The 17,147-nt window shown below is 28.8% G+C and overlaps 2 protein-coding genes across 2 annotated transcripts; one reads left to right on the top strand and one right to left on the bottom strand.

The window, feature by feature from the left end:
* Positions 1-1,167: 1,167 nt before the first annotated feature.
* On the bottom strand, positions 1,168-3,409 carry LOC123299846 (cuticle protein-like). The gene is made up of 4 exons (XM_044882240.1): positions 3,333-3,409; positions 2,814-3,002; positions 2,643-2,753; positions 1,168-1,383 (listed from the first exon to the last, which is right to left on the bottom strand). Exons 1-4 carry the CDS (start codon positions 3,354-3,356, stop codon positions 1,225-1,227), a joined length of 483 nt encoding a protein of 160 aa, XP_044738175.1. The 5' UTR covers positions 3,357-3,409; the 3' UTR covers positions 1,168-1,224.
* A 9,675-nt stretch (positions 3,410-13,084) lies between these two features.
* LOC123299839 lies at positions 13,085-17,010 on the top strand. Its single transcript, XM_044882227.1, has 5 exons — positions 13,085-13,281; positions 13,815-14,085; positions 14,920-15,116; positions 16,470-16,681; positions 16,845-17,010. Exons 1-4 carry the CDS (start codon positions 13,149-13,151, stop codon positions 16,502-16,504), a joined length of 636 nt encoding a protein of 211 aa, XP_044738162.1. The 5' UTR covers positions 13,085-13,148; the 3' UTR covers positions 16,505-16,681; positions 16,845-17,010.
* The last annotated feature ends 137 nt before the right edge of the window (positions 17,011-17,147 follow it).

Below are 17,147 nucleotides of genomic sequence, written 5' to 3'. Positions count from 1 at the left end.
CACAATAGTTGCCCTTTGAGGTCCCTAATTTTTGAGCGAATACACTAAGATGGAATCATTAAAGACTTCACTAAATGTACGTCGTATAAGTTTTCGTTTTCGTATGAATGTAAAAACTATCACTATTTTATAACATGTTATCATTAAACTTCTCTAAATCAAGTATTTAAGTAATTTATGTTTTTATTAATTCAATTTATTACATGACTATTAATTAGAAATTATATTTATAAATAAAATAAATTACATACGTAAGATGTCAACCAAACATATGGCGTTTAACTATGTTTTAAACGAAATAAAATGTATGTAATAACTCGAACACATAATCACATAGGTAGACATCACGCATTTATGAAGAAAACATTTTTTTTAAACATAATTTCCATTTTTAAATCATGTGAGGAGAGATTTCTAAAAAGAAAGTGAAGTTTATGTGTAATAACAGTAATAAATTACTATTTAAATCTGTGTTTTTGTAAATAATTTTTCTAGAAAAAATGAATAAAATATTTTACAAAAATGCACCATCACATTTATCCTTGACAAGTGAAATCAACAAAAAAATAACTGTTTAGATACGTGACCATTACATTTTTGTTTAGCGACTAATTTTACTTAGAAAAAATGACATGTTTTTTTTTTTTTTTTTTTTTAAAGGTTAGGTTAAGTAAGTCCATAAGTAAGGTTAAGTTTAATCGTGATTTAATAACATTCAAACATAATAAATCTTATAGCACAACTCAACTTATTTTTAAACAAAAATGCATAACAAAATAAGTAAAAAACAACTGTTAAATTGAATTACCTGAAGGTTTATCGTGACTAATTGTATGATTTAAATTATAATAAACCTTTTATTAAGCGGGAAATTAAAAAATTAAACTCTTTAAACATTGATTTTATTTTTTTATTTTATTATTATTAAAAAACAAATATAATATAGGAATACTGTTTTTTGGTTTGCTTATAAATTAAATAATAATTATAGCTAATTAACAAATTAACACAAATTATACAACGTTGAGTTCTTTATGAATGATTTTCCACATAAAGACTTTTACAAATCTTGGTCTAACAAACATAATGCAACAGTAACAACATAGAATAACAAGGAAAAATTTAATACTTAAAATAAAATAGGATACAAATTAAGCTTTTTTTCTTCTTCAATTCAGTTGATACAACTTAATAATTAATATCGTGGTGGTTTTCAATTTACTTCTAATAATGTCCTTCGTGTGATTCTTGTTGTTGTGAGTGTTCTGATTGATATCCACTATGATGTGGATGTGCTGCGGCTGTTTTTGTTACTACCGCATTGAAACCATTATGTTTATCAGCGGTGTAATCAACAGTACGGATAGAACCATCGGCTTCCACCTGTGAGTAACAATTTTATTGATTAAATTATCGGTTTATATATCTTTTACAGTTTAATAACCTGTTTTAGAGTGCCATCTGAAGTATAGAATGATTCAAAAGTCGCTGATATAAAAAAAGTATGATACATCTGAGATTACCTCTTGATAAAATTAAAATAACGTGATAAAAATGATAATGACTATACAATACTAAGTATAAAAACGAAGTCTTGGTTTAGAGTTTCTAAGTTTATGTTTGAAAATGGTAAGATGATTTCTAAATATAAATACGTCTGCTGGATTCACCGAAAAACAGTGTCACGCTTTCTAGAAATTTCTACAGAATGTTTAAAAAAAGTATGTTCATATAGGGATATAGAGATTTATCTCCACAATAGGTACATGTTCAATTCCGTTAAGTTTTCGAAAAATTCAATTTTCAAAATATGAAGATTACTTTTACGCATTGTATAAGTACAACATTGCTTTTGCAGCTGCTTTCGATAGTAGCATAATAAAACTGAATGTTTATGATTTTATAAGTAAACTATTTATCCGCTTAAGTGAGTTTTTTTCTTCAAATGTTTATGATATGTAAGTCGATACAAGTCACTGAATATCACGATATCTCACTAACAGATACTTTTACTACATTTACATAAACAAATAAATAAATGGTATTGTATTTAATTAATAAATTATATTTGAAGTAAATAATTGAAATCATTTTATCGATTTCTTTTGAATGTTCGGTTCAATAAGTAAAGATATCCTCCAAAGATAGTCGGTATGAATTTGTACGGGGAATAATAAGAGAATAAGGAGTATAACTGATTGGCGTGGGGAAGTTTTTAATGTAAAAAAACATTTATAATTTTCTATAATGCAATAAAATCCAGAAATAAAGTTTATTTGTATGGTTTTGCTATTATATTTCCCTACTCCTATCTCGCGTCTAGTATTTTGCTATGGTGTAATTTACGAGTCTTACCAAAATATTATACCAATCTCGATCTTTTTCTTTTACCTTTTCAAATCCGTTCTCTACTTTTAGCTTATCGATAGAAGTCGGTAAAACACATTTATTTAGTAAAAAAAATGTAGTTTTGCCATGAACTAAGTTCCAACCACAATACGCCAGTGATGTACAAGAAATTTAATATATTTTTGAGGAAACATTAATATTTATGGGTTTACATGGATGCATCTAACAATAAATAACCTTAAATATGGTTTTCCTACACGCGAAAATTACTAGTAGCATTTTTCACAACTCACCAACGAATATTGCCCCTTAACAACATCACCATCCCGTTCTTCATGAGCAGATTTGACATCTCCGGTATGATAATCATTTACTCCATATTTGAAATTATATTTGGGGTAGGCCTAATAAAAATTGAATGTAAATACCTTTTTATAAATAACTAAATTATTAATTTATCTTACATATAAATCTTCATGTTCTTCCTCTTTGCTTTCATGCTGTTCGACATGTGCCAAATGTTCGCCACCAGCTGCATAACCACCGTACTGAACATTTTGTAATCCATGACCACTATATTCTTCTTGTGCATTGCCATAATAACCTGGATACGCAGTTACACCCGCAGCTAACGCGCATACTAATACAATGAACTGTAATATTTCAAAAAGATTTCCTTTAATAAGAATTTTTCAACATCAAGAAATATTTTGTTTTCTTATGAAGACAATTTTAGTACAAAAAAGGGATAAACAAGAGTTCACAAGTCGGCAATTGATCAGTATGATTTAATAAAGATTATCTGAAGTCAAGCAGTGTATGGGCTTCCTTAAATATATTTGTACTGTGTTATTAAATTTTCTTTAAATGAGCCTATTTTGTAATAATAATCCAAGTATTCTGTCTTTAATTGGATCACGCACTAAATTATCACTAGATAACACAAATTTTGCACTAATTTAAATGTACACAGTTTTACTTACTTTAAAAACCATTTTGCTTTCCATAATAAGAACTTACAAGCAATACAAAATATTTTGTTGTTATAATTAATGAATCCTTAGACGATATGATTTGGAGAAATTATAAAAGTGCTTTATATATGAATTCCATATAAATTTAAAGAGAGTACAATATACATAAAAAATTAATGAGTTAAACAGAGAAAATAAAAACTTTTTTTTTGAATGTAATTTATTAGAGAGTAAAAAATTGCACTCTAAACTTTCTTCATTTAGAAAGATGGTTGGCGCGCGTATTGGACATATGTATATGATGATGTATGGTGGAACGAACATCTTTGTCATATGTATTAAATGTATGTTTTATATGTTAAATAAAGACAAATAGATGATATCATTCATGAATTAACAACATCGGTATGGTTTTATGAATAATTTTACATAAAAATTACTTATATTTAGATGGTAATATAAAAATTATCGAACTTAAACTTATTTATACAAAGTTCATTTTAATTATAATTTACACGCAAAACATCTGTCATTATTATTTTTTTGCTGAGGGCTCCGTACCTGGAGTTTGGATTACAATACAATCGTGTGTTTGATCTTACGAGTAGGACTATCCGACTTTCAAATAGATTTTCTTCAATGAAAAGTTAAAAATAATTAGTAGATAAATTCTTTACAGAAAAATTATAAATTTAAGGAATTTTTTTAAGCTATATGTAAATGTTTGCTCAATCGAATCGATTCAAATGATCTTCTCAAGTAGAGCATTCTGAATTTTAACTTACGTCTAACAGATCTAAGTTGTTCTGAACAGACCCTAAAAGCTATCCCTAAAATATGTCATGGAAACAGAGGGACTCATGAGGATTACTAACGATACCGAAGTGTGACTTGAAGAGAGGAGAACTTCAAGGAAACATGACCATTGAAGTTCGTTGCCAATCTCATTAAATGTTTATCTTAGCTTTTTTTCATTTAGTTTTTAAAAATTTTTGATTAGTACGTTTACGTTTGGTTCCTACCACTTGGGCAGACTACCAGCAATAATATCTTTTTTTGCCTTCCAGCCACTTTTTTGGAACCATTTACCACATTACTTCAAACAGGGCTTTTGCTTGGGAAAAATAATAAGACTTAAAAATAACATTATAGAAACTCAATCGAGAATCGCAATCACTTTGAGAAAATTTTGGTCATTGGCACGCGTACTCAAAGAAAATATACCTCTTAGATCAAAAAGAAAAGTAACTTCTGCATACTTCCAATCCTACTGTATAGGGCTCAAACTTTAATTCAAACCAAGCGAGAACTTATACGACTTAGGGCTTTCCAACGTGGTTTAGAACGTAGTATTCTAAATACAAAGCGTACGGAACGTATTGGTTCAACAAATACAAGAGCATGTACCAAAATCAATAACGTTATTTTGGCCGTGAAAACACTAAAATGGTCCAGTCATGTCGCCAGAATCACAAACGCTGAACAAAAATATGCATTGCGTGCAAAAATTATGCACTACGTAAACATCCTATGACGGAAAACAAAGAAGAGGCGTAATAAACTTTGCAGGAGGTAATTGGATGCAACTTTCTGCAGACAAACAGACCTGGAAGTCAATGGAGGAGGCCTTTGCACAAAAGGTGGGATGATATGGGCTATAATAATAATAAGTTACTCAGTTATATGCCCCATCAAATGCATTTCAATGTAATGTAAATTTTGCCGAGATTGTTTTTGAAGAGTAACTGAATTTTTTCCCATTTGGTACGAAAACAAACCTGTTCTACGAATGACGTCATTTGCATATAATTTAATATTATCATTATGAATATCATTCATAACCATTTATTTTAATAATAATAATGATATCAAATAAATATTATTGTAATAAGAGAGCAAATACATTTATAACATGTACTACCGTAATTTTACGAAATTACTTAAAACATATTTACTTTCAAAAACAATGAAGTTCAGTAACACAGTATGATTCAATATTTAACAAAATACATGCCATATAGAAAATGTGCTCTGGGCGCGACTCACGTCAATTTCTAGAAACCCTTCAAAAGAATTTTTTATCCTCATTTATCAAAATATACAAGTGTTGCAGAGTTTCTATGTGTTCTCATTTGCTTGAACTAGTTATGAAACAGTATTCGGCATAGTAAGCCACCTACCTATTTTTCTGTTTTTAACAAAAATAATGACAACCTGATCCCGAAGTTGGCCGTTTCATATTGAAACAAAGTAGAAATACTTTCAAACAATTTCCTAATGATTGGAACAAGTACAGCTAAATATTTTATATTTACAATAGAATGGGATTGAATTTAAAATATGAATTCATTGATACAAAATCACTGAAGTTAAATCAACAAAATCATTACTTCTATGAAAGAGATTGATTTTAGTTTAAAATCATGCATTTTATTGATGGAAAATAAGATTGTACTTAGTTGGAATATATAATCGTATAAATAAAGCGAATATTTGAATTAAAAGAAAACTTTTTTGCGTTTGCTTTAAAAAGAGAATTTGGTTATTATGAACACATATCTATCATGTCTAGTCTATATGTGATTGTGTCAACTACATGAAGAGGTAAGTTGTTACTAACTTAGAGAAAGTTTGATCATTTTTTGGTGAATATATAATAAACATCGGTAGTTAGTTGAACGGTAGACTTAAGACACTAAAATAAATAGTAATCCATATGTCGCTGGTTCAAATCCGACTCAAAGAAATCTCTTTTTTTAAATAAACCTAATAAACCTGCTCATGTGGTTGTGACAATTACTTAAGTTTTTTGTGACAATATTTATAAGTGGTAGAACCAATCAAAAATATTTATAAGTGGTAGAAACAACAATATTTCAAAATTTGTTAGACAGTATATTACTTTCACACAATCAATTCATGCGTTTGTGTCAACTTCAACACTCAACCCTGTATGGTGGTTGTATCACATTTTTGATCTCGCGAGGAGGAGGTTGAATCAATAATTTTTTTTCAGTGTACCTTAATTTTTGTCTTTGATTGCTTCATGGTATTGCGTTTGTTCATGCTGTACAATATCATAAAATTAAAATGATCTATTTATTACTACATGTTAATAAACTAGCATTAAACTTGTTTATATAATAATAATATTATTATTATTACAGTGATTACAAGTTATGCACTTTTTAACAAAGTTAAGTTATTAATTCAATTTCCGGAATTATAACACTATTTACTCTTTCAATAATATTAGTATTAATAATATAGTTTGGACCAAGCATTTGTAGACATTATATTTTATGTTGCATACATAAATCAATTTAATATACCTAATTAGCATATTAGGTATATATACATTCATATATTCAACTTAAATGCCAGTTTATTATATACATAAAATATTTTTCATTGAAGGTGAAGAACATATTCATATCCATCATAAATTTCGTACATATCATTTGATCCGTGACTATAAAGAACGGTGAGATTAACGACATTGCCTTAATTTTTGCCTTTTCGGCGAAGTTTTATTGAAATGTTAGTTAATGTAAAGAAAATCTCTTTTATGCTTTCGAATTAAAGTTCTTAATAATAAAATAAAAAATTACATAGGTTTGACTTTTTAATTTTCCAGATATAGGTATTTTTTGGACGGGTTAAGCCTTGGCTTTAATTTATTTGTTAAATTTTGTTAATTTTTCACATTTTACCCAATCAATTTGTAATAATATACCTAGAAAAATAATTAATTTACCCATACGTTTGTCTGTTAGGATTTACCAGATTCTTTTTCAAACAAAAATTACGAATAAATGGCCGATCTTGGCAGCAATATATGAAACAAACAAGGTAATAACTGTTAAAAACTAATAAGTGTTATTAATATCAATTATAACTTTGAGATTCTACAAAGAGAATTTTTCATCACTAGAAGAGACATAAAAAAACAACAATCAGTGGCGTAAAGTAAGGATGCAGAGGGGTCATGGCATTATGACAGCACAACGCAAATGAGGAATGGTGCTTAGATCATATAAAGATTTTCCTTCTCTCATGCAGGAAAACTATTCCCATTCTGTACTGTTTTTCATTCAACAAATAGTTAACTACCCACTGTGCTTACCAAGTAAAGGTCCCTGCAATATTAGATAGGAGATTGGCTTTCTGTGAAACCCTTTCTAGCCAACCCTTAAATGTTCTTTGGATAATTCTGATCCAAAGCTCTAACGACCGTAGCTCAAAAACTACCCGTTAAAAAATTTTGTGGCTGTGAGAGTTTTTCATCAGAACGAACGGAAGAATATTTTGGGGGTGGATTGAAAATTTCACAGAAAGCCAATTTCCTAGTCATATACAAAAATAATATAATCGTAGCATTGACAGCCCGTAGCTCAAACTTAACTACACGTTAAAAATTTTTGTGGTCGTGAGAGCTTTTGTTCAGAATGATACAAATAACATTTTAGGGAGGGTTAGAAAAAGTTTTGCAGAAAGCCATTTTCCTATCTAATATTGCGAGGTCCTATGGCGCACACAGGGGTAATAAGCTGTTTATCATTGCACATAAAAGCGTGCAGAAAGAGAGAATTAATCTAATATTGGTAAAGAAAAATAGCGTGTATTCTTCGTACGGATTATCTATTGCACACTATAGTGGTAAAAGTACTCAAGGCATTCGTATTTCTAATTAATATTTATAGATTTTCACGGTTTTAACATAATGTTATAGTTTTAATAACTCGGAAGTTGATCATGTGGACCGCAAACGTAAAGGAAATATTAATAATTTGCTACGCACAATTATGTATTTATCTTATGATAATAAAAAGGATACGCCTATAGTGCTCAATAAATTAGGAAATATTATTTAATTTTAAAATTCATCTAACTTATTATTTTACGCGACAGACATACTAGATATTCATAATTTTCTAAAATAATTATTTGTAATTAAATAATAATAATTAACTTTAACAAAAAAAAAAATATTTTCTAAATACACTGTGGTGTAAATTTTTGTTACAAATTGATGTGGATATACTAATTACAAAATATTTCAACTATAACTGTTAAAAAATCATCTTGAATCTTCATAAATTTGAATAAATACTGTTTATACATTGTACTGTAGACAGTAAAGTGGTTATTACAATGAAAGATATGGTAACATAGGTGCTTCAATCAGATAAATCTGATTGAATTCCTAGAACTATTCGTAATTAAACATATTTTTCAAAAAATAAAATGTGGTTTATGTGATATGATACTGTACATCGGTTCTATTTTGCTGGTAATAATATTCTGTATCGTAGCAAGGCCTTTCCCCAATAATTATTAGATAAGCAGCAGTTTAGATAGTAAGAAACAATTTTTATTGTAATCTTTCACTTTAGCATTGAGCGATGAAACTACGAACATAGAAGTTGTGCCCATCGATCAGTCCGTACAAAGATACGATTTAAAAGTTTTAGTGGAGGGTTAACGAATTTACCTGTCAGTTTATGATTCAGAAATAGCATTACTTGCATATATTCATCAGATCCCTAACTCCCAAAGTCAATTTTAGGATGTGGTATTATCATAGTTCAAGATTCCAGCCAAACAATTATCATACAGAAGTTACTATTAGACTGGCAGTGGCAGATAGTAGCAGAAATTAGGTGTTAATCGAATCGGGAATATTCTGTACCTCTTTGTACTTCTGCAGGAATTATTTGAAGTTATTATAGGTAGAAAAGGTTTATAATTATTTGATTCTCTCAAATATGCGCTCCATTTCTCATTTTAATGCGAATTATGTAGTCAATTATTTCATTTAATTTACGCAGCAGAAAATAAAATCATTGAAACATAACAATCAAAAAAATAGGTTGCCCGTTTCATGTTCTAATGCTACGATGTATTATCCTCTAATTTTAAACTGTAAAATAATAAAAATTTTAAAGGTATACGTTTCAATCCACACAAAATTTTACTCATATTCCGGTGTCATATACAAACAAGTGAAAACAAACAATTGACTGAGTTAATTGTTGAAATACCATGTATAGACAGTGTTGATGCGCAATCTTATAGACAGTGTTGATGCGCAATCGTTTGTTTTTTTGACGTCACGTAAATAACAAAAGATATTCACTTTTAAATACACAACACACACAACTGATATTCCTATATTAATACATACTATAAAATTTGCACCTATTTAACGCCCTCGTGGGAAAACAGTGATGTTTACAAAAAAATGTTTCAAACAAAAGTTGTTTAATAATTGATAAGGAACATTTTTTCATTTAAACTTTTGTTCTATCTCTAACGGTTTACAAGATGGGTCCTACGGACCCAAGACCCAATTGACCTATGATGCTCATTTACGAACTTGACCTCACTTTTTACGTCCTGAGTACGCTGTAAAAATTTCAGCTCGATATCTTTTTTCGTTTTTGAGTTATCGTGTCCACAGACGGACGGACGGACGGACAGCTGGAAATGGATTAATTAGGTGATTCTATGAACACCTATACCAAATTTTTTTTCGTAGCATCAATATTTTTAAGCGTTACAAACTTGGGACGAAACTTAATATACTATGTATATTTCATATATACATGGTATAAAAACAAAGATGAACTATGTTTCACCATGAAGACGTTCTCGTATAAAAAATATTATGAATACTGTATTTTCATTTCTCCTAAAAATGATCCAATACATGTTTTAGCGTATTCAATAAATCACCCTGTGTATTTTTAACCGATTTCAAACAAAAAAGGAGGAGGTTATTAATTCGACTGTATTTTTTTAAGTGTGATACCTCAACTTTTGACCGGGTGAACCGATTTTGATGGTTCTTTATCTGTTTGAAAGCTGGTGCTTCTCGTGTGGTCTCATTTCATTTTGGCCCAGTTCTTAGTTAGTTCTTAAATATGCATTAAGTATGCACGACAAGAGGACGAATAACTTAATATCAGCCCAACCGATTTCGATGATTCTTTTTTTAGTGACAAATCAGTTAATGTACTTCAGATTCACTAAAAATCACAAAATTAAAAAAACTTTTAACAAAAAGAAAACCGGTTTCAAAAGAAAAACTTTTCCAAAACAAATTAAGATGCACTAAAAAGTAAAAAAATAACGATGATATAATGTAGTTAAAAACATTGGTATTTTTGGAGTCGGTGTCAGCCAAGCTAATGTAGCAAATTGTTCTGTTAGAGTTGCTTCGTTGTCTGACACCGACTCCAAACATAACAATAATTTTAACTACATTATACTATCGTTATTTTTTACTTTTTAGTGCATATTAATTTGTTTTGGAAAAGTTTTTCTTTTGAAGTCGGTTTTCTTTTTGTTAAAAGTTTTTTATATCATTTGTATATCATATATATCATATCATCATATCATTGTGTGTTATTTGGTACTGTTCCCTATAAATATAATCAAAATAAAAAATTTCTCTTCTACTTGTTAATCAAAATATTTAAATTTGTGCAAAATTTATTTAAAATAGAATAAAATTATTAAACAAGGAAGAACGAATCATAATTTATACATTGTTTTCTTATATACCTATTCAATTAAATTATTTGAAATTATCATTTGAAAAGTGTTAATTATTATATATTCTGTTTATTGCATGCCTGAATTTAATTAGAGCACTTTAAATTCATAATCAGTTCCTTTCAATATTTTATACGTACAGGATGTCCGTTTATAAAGTTATAAGCAATACTGGTGTTGAATTAATTATGCATCTTTATCATTTGAAAAGTAACCATGAAAAGCTTTTGAATATCGGAAGTGGGTGTTGGCAATTTATATATAAAAATAATATACATTTTAAATTTTTTCGCAATTCCAGTCTTGAAATTTCGATTACATTTTTTATAAAATTTAATTTTTGACATTTATTTTTTGGGAAAAAACAAAAAAATGCATTAAAGAGTAAAGTAAATTTTTCATTTTTACCTCTCTTTTCTAATCTCGTAAATAAATCTCTGGTGTAGTTTATCTTAAAATTAATATTAAAAAAAATTTCTTTTTTTAAGATTTCAACAAATTGGTCCTTCATGCCAATGGGTAAAATTTTATCCTTCATAGATTCGGATAAAATCTCTAGAAACTAAATTACGCATTTAAGTATCCTCAGGTTACCAGTGCTTGGCTCTGATTTGCAGGTAGGTTTTGGTTTATTTTGCCTGGTTGGTATTATACACTTAAGACGCAACTCAAAGCTACGTACCAATTCTCTAAGTTCAATATTTTTTAGCTTCAGACAAAATACTCCAAAAACTTTTTTTCGTACGCAGGGTATAATTAATTTCCTTGAATTTGAAAGAATTTTAAAATCAATTAAGCTGTGGATTCAAAAATGGCGAATTTTCATACAAACTTGCATCTCCTTTTTCACCACTTTAGTAGTTAAATTTTCAAAAAATCTTTCTTAGCGAGCGTCTACATCCCGAAATGAGTAACGATGAAAAAATTCGTGCTCATCGAGTGTATAGTTTTACAGATCTCGTAATGAGTCAGTGAATAGTAGTATTTCGCATATACAAAAATATTGTTACTCTGATATATTTTTTCTTTTACGACTGAATTCTGTCTGTATTATTATGTTTTATAATGAATATAAATTGATATTCATCAGACAATGCAATAAAATTAATTAAAAATCCATTTATTAAATGGTAGGTACCTACTATACCGGAATAATTTAACAAGTAATAATTGAAAACTTTTACGTAAAAATTTATATTCATCTTTGATTAATTTATGATTTGTTTAAATTAATCATAGAATTATAATCATATTGATAATTTATGTACAAGTCGTTAACTGTAATAATTGAATGATAATATGTTTTCAAAATAGTTTTACTGCAGCTGCAGCATAAAAGTGCTCATTTTCTCAATCGCTGATGTAGAAAAGAATGGTTTTTTTATTGAAAATGTATGCGTGTAATGCGTATATTTATTATCCAGGTATTGTGGTGTTTTGCTCAGATAATGATAAAAAAATGAAAAGTAACGCTTTTAAGCCTGGATATACTTAATAATTTGCTGATAGATTTTAAAGTTATATCTTTCCAATTTAAAAACAAAATTAATTTTCTTTCAGACTTATTTATGAGCATAGACGACGTTTATCGAAGACCAAAACCAAACTCAATGTGGAGACCATATTTCAGTCTTGAAGAACTCTTGTGAATATTTTTAAGCGATTTTTGATAAGATGAAGGAAAGTCGCTTATTAAATTCTGCCAATAAATGCATTTATTGTTTTTATTTGAACTCATATTCTAAACTTAAAACCATCTACTAGGCCCTGTGAACTTTTCAAAAGACCAGAATTGAGAAAAAAATTTGAACCAATAAAATTGTTAGTTTGAGAATTTTTTGGTCAAAAATTATTTTGGGGAAATTTTTTTATTTGAAAATACTTGTAATCGGGTGCCAAAATTTGAGGTCTTTGAAAAACATTTTCCAAACAAAAGCAAATTTTTCGCAGTAAAAACAAGAACCTGCCACAAAAAAAGTAGTTTTATTTAAAAGTTCCCCTGTTTGATCATGAAAACGTTCCCGTCGAAAGTAACTATTTTTAAAATCATTGAATTGAATAAGTGCGCCAATCAAAAAGATAACAAACAAATGAATATTAATGAAAACCATCTCAACTAATGTTTATCAATATACCATTACGAGAAAATTGTCAAAATATTATTGTATTATTGCCAATTTAGAAATTAATCGAAAAAAAATTTTACGCAATTACTAAATTCGGGTAAATTTATTATGTCATGAAGTGTAATTATTAAGTGAAGACATGTTGGGCGATACTTGGCGGCCCTTAGATTGCGTTTTTTGTAATAATCAACCACAAAATCCGCCAATTTTTAGCTGCAAAGCAGGACATCTCGTTTGTTCATCGTGTTATGGAGTTTTATTACATCAAATTGGTAAAAATAAATTTAGATCTTTTTAATTAAAAACAATTCGTAGATTTAGGGATAGATCACTAAGATAAAAAACCAGATTTCTGTCTATGGATGAACCTTTGACACTTATTTCGAACTTAGTAAAATGGGCCTCGGGATTTTAAAAAAATTACGTTTTATATTTTCCGGAGATAAAAATTCGTTCTTTCACAGAATATCAAAGAAAAGTTCTGGAATAAACGTTTCAGAAGTATCTGTTTCTGTATCTTTTAATTGTGTTTAAATAAACTAGTCTAATTCTAGAAAAATAAATAGGTATGTTGAAGGGTAGACTCGGTAGTGCCAACACTCACTGTCAAGCGGAGACCAGAGTCCCATTGTTTAATCACCTTCTCTGTTGAATATTGCAGCTTATCACCAGCTCAACACAACTATTAATTAAAATTTTCCTTGTGATGGCGAGAGTCGAGCTCGCCTTCCTCCAGGCGCTTTAAGCTAGGTTTGGCAATATATCAATAATAATACTTATAATAAAATTATTTTTATTTCTATAGACGCGAAAAAAATTCATTTAATTCATTGTAAATTATGTAATGCGGAAATAACAAACACGCGAAATTTAATTGCTGAACTTCTTGTTGAAAATGCATCAAATTTAAAATCACAAGAAGCTTTGTTACCAAAATTAAAAACCATTTCATCATCTGATTCATCATCGGAGTCAACATATTTATCAAATCGTGGAAGTAAGCCACGTTCATATAATGGATTAGAGTTGCCAAATACATCTGATAATTCGTCCATGTTGAATGTTAAATCACGAAGGTGAGTGTATATTAAATTATAATTGTATGACATTTCACTGCACACAAACTTTCACGATTATTAAAGTATTTTTGGTAATTTTTTCATGCTGGTTTAATTACATGTAATTTTACTACAATTTTCTAAGAGTGTCGAAAGTTTCACTTTTATTTATTATTGGAAGGTTTAATTAAAGTTATTAGTTTATTCTGAAACAACCAGCCCTGGCGGAATAGATAGCGGAATTAAAAAAAAATACATTCGAAAAATATTTGTACATGTAGAGTTGTTCGTTCGAAAAATGAAAACAACTATTCTGAGATAGGCTTGCCACTTCTACAGATTTGATCGTGAGACTCCCGAAATAGTGCAGTCTCTCTTGAATTGGTATTGTCTATTGTTTAGTTAAAATTATTAGTGTATGAGGACAAAATGAGGCAAAAATATGACTTTAGAGCAGGAAATTTCGGTCATATTAAAAAAAATTTAATTTTTTGTTATCTAGAAAATTCCAGAGATTAGACCAGGCGATATTAACAAAGAAAGTGGAATGCCTGATTACAGACCGCTCTTTGGAATGCTCGAAATAGTGTTTTCAAAAATGTTTCGCCTTACGCAGGGTCTAAAAATAGATGTTATACGTACCGGAAAAAGATAAAGGTCTATATTTAATGTTATTGGCAGTAAAGCCAAAGAATAAATCTTATTTTTTTATGGCCTTTAAATCTTTAAATTTTGTTTAGGCTCCACGCTTAGAACAATTTTAATAATCTTGACATTAATTTTGAATATTTTATTATTATGTGATATTTCGGTAAAAAATGTTATAATGTACTCTGTATTCGTTTCCTGTAGACCAATTTGTTGTCCAGAGTATACTTGCCGTCATATGGTTGCAGTGGCTTCATTGGTTTCACATTTTGAATTTGAACATCCACGTGCTTTAAAATTAGAACTAGTACCCGACGTTCGAGAAGATTTTGTTGTATCTAGTGATATATTCAATCAGACATATTACTATTTAATTGTTTGCTTTTGGTTGGCGACGATCAGTAAGTAGCTTTTAAGTTAAGTTTTTTCGAGCAAATCGGAAATCAGAAAGCTTTGGGAGAGAAGGAAAATTCAAATCGGGTTTAAATAAATCTTGATTTCTTTAATGTTGTTCACAATTCAGAACAGCCCTAAATTGAATAATGGATAGATAGAATACTTGTTTAATGTTTCTCTAAATTAATGCGTAGAAAATTGAGAATGAGACATTAAATTCGACCTTTGAGATTGCTACTTTGATAAAAATAGATAACCAAACTATCTTAAATTACTAAATTAAATTACAAATTACTAAACTACTGAATTTGCGAAAATGATAAATCACTTTTCTGTAGCTATATTTCATTATCATTCGTAGCATTGCATGGCATGTATAAAAATATAAATCCATGATTCAATAAGGATGTTTTTTGTTTGTTTTTCTTTCCTATACCAATTCGTTAGTTTGTTGTTCCAAATTCACTGTTTGCTAGCTACAACGTTGAATAGTCAATAGAATCGAACTGAAAAAGGGAAAGAAAAATGACCAAAAATATCTGTTTTCGAGATACATAGTTTATAGTTCGTACAGCATCTATCTATCTATAAAAAATTGTATTCGACTTTTATTTTGAAAATACCGTTATTTAAAGAGTAAGAAATAAATGTTTCTCACATTTTTCACTAAGAAAAACGACCTCTTAAAGTTGAAACCTATATCTCCTGCAAGGTATCAAGTTTTCGGCATGCAAACAGCGTTTATCGATTGAATCAATTTGACTCACAAAAAAAAGAAACGATAATGCATGATTATTAAAAATAGTTGTAATTAATAAAATATTGACAAAAGAGATAGGTTTTTTTAGATAATAAATTAATTTATGTGGGTTGAAACAACATAATCTTTAAATCCTACACATAATTTATTAACAACTTGCTAATAATTATGATTTTAATTGTTCAAATAGGTATACTTCCTTTTTTTCTAAAAACAGGGTGTACCTACTTAAGTTGGCTGCATATGAAAAACTTTTTTATTATAAGATTTACGAAATAACTATAGAGATATTTTATAAAGATATTTCTTTATAAAATATCTCTATAGTAATTATTTACCTCTGCTTTTGAAAATATTAACATTCACCTATTCACTCTTGACATCGACTGTACAGGGTGTCCACAAATTGAAAAGTTCGATATTAATGTTAATGATCGTTTAGAAATTCAGACCATTATGAACAAATAATTAGGGAAACGGTTCAAGAAATGATTCCCAAGATTCCCAAATTTTTAAGCATTAGTGTGCCAATGCCCCATAACAACTGTTCTCAAAATTCTGGACACACATAGTAAATTTCTTTTTTGTGTATTTCTAGTGAAACAAGACGAAATCGTTCATCATTGCCGATAAATAAAAAAGTTCAACATTTACGAACAGCGAAATATTTACCAGTTGCCCTTCTTTGTGCGATGTTAAAATTTCCAATCAATGGTGAAATTGAAGACTCTGGTGATAATAATAACTTTTCTACCTCATTACAACAAAATCTAAACATATCATCGGGATCATGTAAAGATAATTGTGAAGGTAAATGTAAATAAAAGAACCACTTTAATTTATCGGAATTCGAAAAGAGTAGGAACTAAGCTTCCCTATAACTTTTGGCCTACGATTTTTTCAAAAAAAATTAATTTTCTAGTATATATCAAGTCATAACTTAACTACGTTGTTAAATTTTTTTTCTTTATAGAATTTGAAACAACAAAGGTAAATAACTTTATAATTTTATGGGCATCAACATTGGATACAGACTCAACCAAATTAATTCGATGTACAATTGAAATCAGTGACTTTGACCATAAACTATTATATCGTTTTCATGGGGGCTTAAATTCAATTCGTGATAGTCAAGAGCCTTCAGCGATATTCGTTCGTGGTAATTGTTTAGTAATACCATCAGTTATATTATCGAATATTATGAATCAGGATGAAGAGTTTATTATCAGTGTAGTCATTCATTATGATAAAAACAGTGAAGAAATTTAATTTATAT

Source organism: Chrysoperla carnea, chromosome 1 (genome assembly GCF_905475395.1).
Source record: "Chrysoperla carnea chromosome 1, inChrCarn1.1, whole genome shotgun sequence".
Classification (NCBI taxonomy): Eukaryota; Metazoa; Arthropoda; class Insecta; order Neuroptera; family Chrysopidae; genus Chrysoperla; species Chrysoperla carnea.
This window is presented reverse-complemented; position numbering and strand designations above follow the sequence as displayed.